We start from the raw sequence: 4451 nt of genomic DNA, 5'->3' as shown, positions 1-4451 counted from the left end.
GAACTAAAATATTGCAAAATGAATTAAATTGTTTTCCTTTTATCCGCAAAGTCAACAAAAACATTTTATTTTGCGTCTTGTGTCCATTTCGACACCTTCATAAATTAGACTGCAAGGAAAAAAGTTATAGTTAGTTTGTTAGCCAAACGTGTTATTGCTCCCAATAAGAAAACTGCATAAATACATACTCCCTCCGTCAGGAATTATTTGTCGTGGAAATGGATGTATCAAGATGTATTTTAGTTCTAGATACATCCAATTTTATCCATTTATGTGACAAGTAACATGTTCATGAACATCTAGGCCGGACCCCACTCTCTCCAATAACAGAGCAACAGAGTTCAAAGCATTCACGTGCAAACAAACAAACATTCATCATTCAACGCATAACGGCACGGTAGAAGGTTTCTCCTATGATATCATACCAGTTCTATACCATTTTCATTGCAAATCACATTCGCGCTGAAAAAATAGAAAAAGGAAAGTAAAAGGGCAATACACAACAGTTGTAAATTTGTAATATTATTCCTCCTCACTTACACCAAGGATTTGACCTATTATTTTCAGAACTTTGCATGTTCAATTATTCTCGCAGATGATGGCGGCTTAGGCAGGCAGAATTATCAACATTTCCGGAATCAGCACCAGAAAGGAAAAACAGTTTTAACCAAAGGGTTACCATACGACAATTCGCCAAGTCGGCGTTTAGATGCGCCAACATGCTTTACACATTGCAAAAACAAACTCATTGGCATGTGATATAGTAGTCATACATGACACGCAAAACAGTAACAATAACAGCAAATATCGCAAAATAAAAACGAACATTGTTCTCCCAAAAATGCTTGTGTAATACCACATGAATTTGGCAGCAGCCGCAGGCATGGTTAAAACATCGCTTTCATCCGAAAAAAATAGAACCACCATGTGGAATTCTTTAGTTGGTGCAAAAGCTGGAACAGGGGAAGTAGCTTGGAGTCTTGGACTTCCTCCAGGAACAAACAGATGCAAGGTGCTAAGATAGGATTTGGTGCAAGGTGTGGCATTAGTTCCCTCCGTGCAGCTGCCGCTTTCAGCTTCAGAGAATTCTTTGGTTCCAAGCCTGGCATCTTGACTTTCACAGCAGAAATTTAACCCAGTGTAAACATCAAGTGCAGCGCCTCGGTGTGATCTTCACTCTTTCCATAGCCCGAACATCAAATGCAGCTACGGTATCTCTTGCTAAAAAAACGAGAGTTTTTTCATAGGGTATCTCTCGCTCCGGTTTACTTCTTGTGTACACCAAAAAGACAGACATCAGCAAAAATCGGCTTATTTTTCGTATAGCGGCGCGCATAGGAGCGTCCGTCCCGCGGCTTATTCGAGGATCCTCTCTCCGGTCGAAAAGACGTTCCACACCACTGTCCCTACTATGTACAGCAGAACAGCCACCTGGAACACACTGTCCCAAGAGCCTGCAAGCGACAAATATAATAGGAAGTTAGCACATATAGTTCATACACATTGCATATTCCCCGTAAAAGGAAAAACGGGGTTTCACCTTTCTGAAGAATGTAGCCAGTGGCAGCAGTACCAAAAACTCCTGCAAGCACGCCGGCGGTGTTCGACAGCCCAAGAAGCACCCCCTGCAATTTTGCGGGACACTGCCTAGTCAGACGCATTCATCGGATCGCAAGCCAAAACAAGCAACTAATAGCCATTTTCTTCTTATCTGAAACCAGTGAACACAAGAACAGTGACAATTCAGACGAGGACATTACCGCGTAGCGCGGTCCTATATCCTGGTGGTTCGAGTACAGCCCAGACTGTGAAAAAGCATCACTCCCCTACCAAAAAAAGATGGACAGAAATATCAGCAAGCGGTTATAGCACAACATTTATTTGGGTATCTGAAGTGCAAACCTGATCATGCAAAAAAAAAAAGAAGGTGCAAACCTGACTGCATGCCATACACAGCACCGCCATGGCCGGTGTGCGGACTTTGCTCAGCAGCGTCAGGAACAAGGCCGGTCCAAGAAAACCGATAGATTGCATGATCTGCACGGAAACAGGTTGCCAAGTATGTCAAGGTTGGCAACTATGCGCAGAACGAACTTTTTGCCCACAGCACACACACACACACACACACACACACACAAACAAAGAAAAACATACAGGAAACACACAAGGTACTGAAACTGAACTTACCTTGCGAACATTTGTTATCGAAACCCCTTTCGCGACAAGTGTGTCAGCTATCCAGCCACCAATATTTGCAAACACGGCCATTGTCAGCCATGGCAAGACACAGAGAAGCCCGGACTCGGTGAGATTGAACTTCAGAACCTGTATAAAACCGTTCGGCGAGTACAGCATGACATGACATGGTGTCCTTTGTCTGATACGAGCGATGATGAATGCCAAACATTCTGCATTATTTAAATTACCTGATTGTAGTATGTGGGCATCCATGTTAGGAGGATGAATGTTCCCCAGTTATGGCAAAAATGGGATACTATGAGAGCCCATACTGCAGGCTTTGATAGGATTAACTTCCATGGTATGGAGCTAACAGGCTCCTTTATGGTACTACCACCTAGTATGTGCCTCTTCTCATCTTCGGTTACTTCCGGGTCTTCGCTCGGGGAGCTGCGTGCCTAATTAGAACAGAGACCAGCAAATTAGCTGAATAACAATGACGACGAACATAAGTTATACGAAACTAGTACTGCAGAACAGGAAGTGAGAAACTAGTGCCAGAAAATGGTATATCTTACTTTGAGTTGCCACAGTGTAAACCAGATGCTTCCCAGGGACCCAAATCCGTAGAAAACAGAAGGCCAGCCGAATTTGCTTATCAGGAAAGGTGAGAAGGCTAGGCCGGTAACTGAACCAAGGTACATTCCACTGTATACTAATGCAAGAGATCTGCTCCTCTCTGAAACCGGGATCCATTTGGAAAGGATGTTGTTCATGGCCGGCATGGCGACACCCTGTTGGAAAGATAGATATAAGAAAAACAAGCCAAAAAGGCATTTATTGCTACAAGAAATTGATTTATTAACAGTGTCTGTGCTACTAATAGTTTTAAGAAGCTGATATATATCCAAAATACTTGATGATCCATACATTTTAAGGCATATGTTGTCTATACATCTGATGAATAGCATAAAGTAATTTAGAGGGGCAGTAGAAGACATCTCTACCTCGCCTATCCCCATGAAAGCACGCACGACGAGTAGGAACGGAAGGCCAAGCTTGGCAGCAAATGGTGTAAGAATTGTTGCAATAGACCACCATACAACCCCGAACCCAAGCACCACCTTGCCGCCAAACCGGTCAGCCCAAATGCCTCCAAGAATCTGCAACACAAGTTGACGAAATCAAATGTCTATTCTTTTCATACAAACAGGCCATCAAGGACGGTGCCCAATGTACATTTTAGTTGAAACTGAAACTAAAATCAAGCCTCTGCGACTGCAAGCGAAGGTGAACAATAAGAAACAAATGCAGAGAAAAATAAAATGTCTAGGTACGAATATAGCAATGCACCTGAGTGAGAAGGTAACCCCAAAAGAAAGAAGACTGGATGAGGCCAACGGTTGCCGGGCTCCAGCCGAACTCTGCTGACATTGGCAGGATGGCGATACTCATGTTGACCTGGCAGAATTCAGTTGGTAAGCTGTGAGCAGTAATACAACAGCGACAACCTTAAGCAGCTCAATGACCATTGTGCAAGGAGGCAGTAATAAAGGAGGAACTCACACGGTCCATGTTGCAGAGCAGGAAGGAGAAGAAGCAGAGGACGACGATGGTCATGCGCTTGGGGAACTGCTGCCACCACGCGGGAGAAGAAACGGCCTCTGGGCTAGCAGCGTCTCCTCCGACCAGGACGGCCGCCTCGGCGGGGACGTCGCCCATTGGCGCCCCGGTCATCTCGTACTGCTCGGCCCTGCAGTCTCCGCGCTGCTTTCTGACGGGCGCCCTGTACTCGGGCTGCAGCACGCCGGCGCTGTCGAGGCCGGCGAGGTTCCTGGGTTTCTGCCAGCCATTTGTAACAGGGTCGGAGGACAGTAGGAAGCAGTCGACCCTTGACAGGAGCCTCCTCTTCAGCAGGCCTGCATTGTTGTTGCAGAGCCTCATTGGAGGAGAGTTTAGCAGAGGCTGCTGAATGTGGGCAGAGAGTTGGTTCCCGGTGCTCCTGGCGACATGCCGGCCGGTCCCTCCGTTTCTGTCTCCGGCAACCAGCTGGGAGCACACCGGCCACCTGGTGCGCGGCGACGACGTAGAGGAGTAGCTGATCATCATCATGGTGTCATGCTTTCCTGTATGTGTGTAAGAGCAGCTAGCAGTTGAGTATACATGCAACAGAATTGCAGAGGCCTCTGAAGGGGAAAACAAGACACAACTAACTCATGCGGTTGGGTTAGGAGGAAAATGAACACACACACACACACACACACAGGAAATGA

The 4451-nt window shown here is 45.8% G+C and overlaps 1 protein-coding gene across 1 annotated transcript in view; it reads right to left on the bottom strand.

Annotated features, from left to right (window-relative positions):
• Positions 1-710: 710 nt before the first annotated feature.
• LOC123090477 (probable anion transporter 4, chloroplastic) overlaps positions 711-4451 on the bottom strand; it is a 4436-nt gene continuing 695 nt past the window's right edge. The window contains exons 2-11 of the mRNA XM_044511779.1: positions 3745-4304; positions 3532-3639; positions 3186-3341; positions 2757-2972; positions 2427-2636; positions 2188-2325; positions 1936-2037; positions 1761-1826; positions 1541-1625; positions 711-1454 (exon numbers count right to left, since the gene is read on the bottom strand). Coding sequence (XP_044367714.1) covers positions 1357-1454; positions 1541-1625; positions 1761-1826; positions 1936-2037; positions 2188-2325; positions 2427-2636; positions 2757-2972; positions 3186-3341; positions 3532-3639; positions 3745-4304 — 1739 coding nt within the window. The 3' untranslated portion in view covers positions 711-1356. The remainder of the gene's footprint in view (positions 1455-1540; positions 1626-1760; positions 1827-1935; positions 2038-2187; positions 2326-2426; positions 2637-2756; positions 2973-3185; positions 3342-3531; positions 3640-3744; positions 4305-4451) is intronic.

This window comes from Triticum aestivum, chromosome 4B, assembly GCF_018294505.1.
Source record: "Triticum aestivum cultivar Chinese Spring chromosome 4B, IWGSC CS RefSeq v2.1, whole genome shotgun sequence".
Taxonomy (NCBI): domain Eukaryota; kingdom Viridiplantae; phylum Streptophyta; class Magnoliopsida; order Poales; family Poaceae; genus Triticum; species Triticum aestivum.
This window is presented reverse-complemented; position numbering and strand designations above follow the sequence as displayed.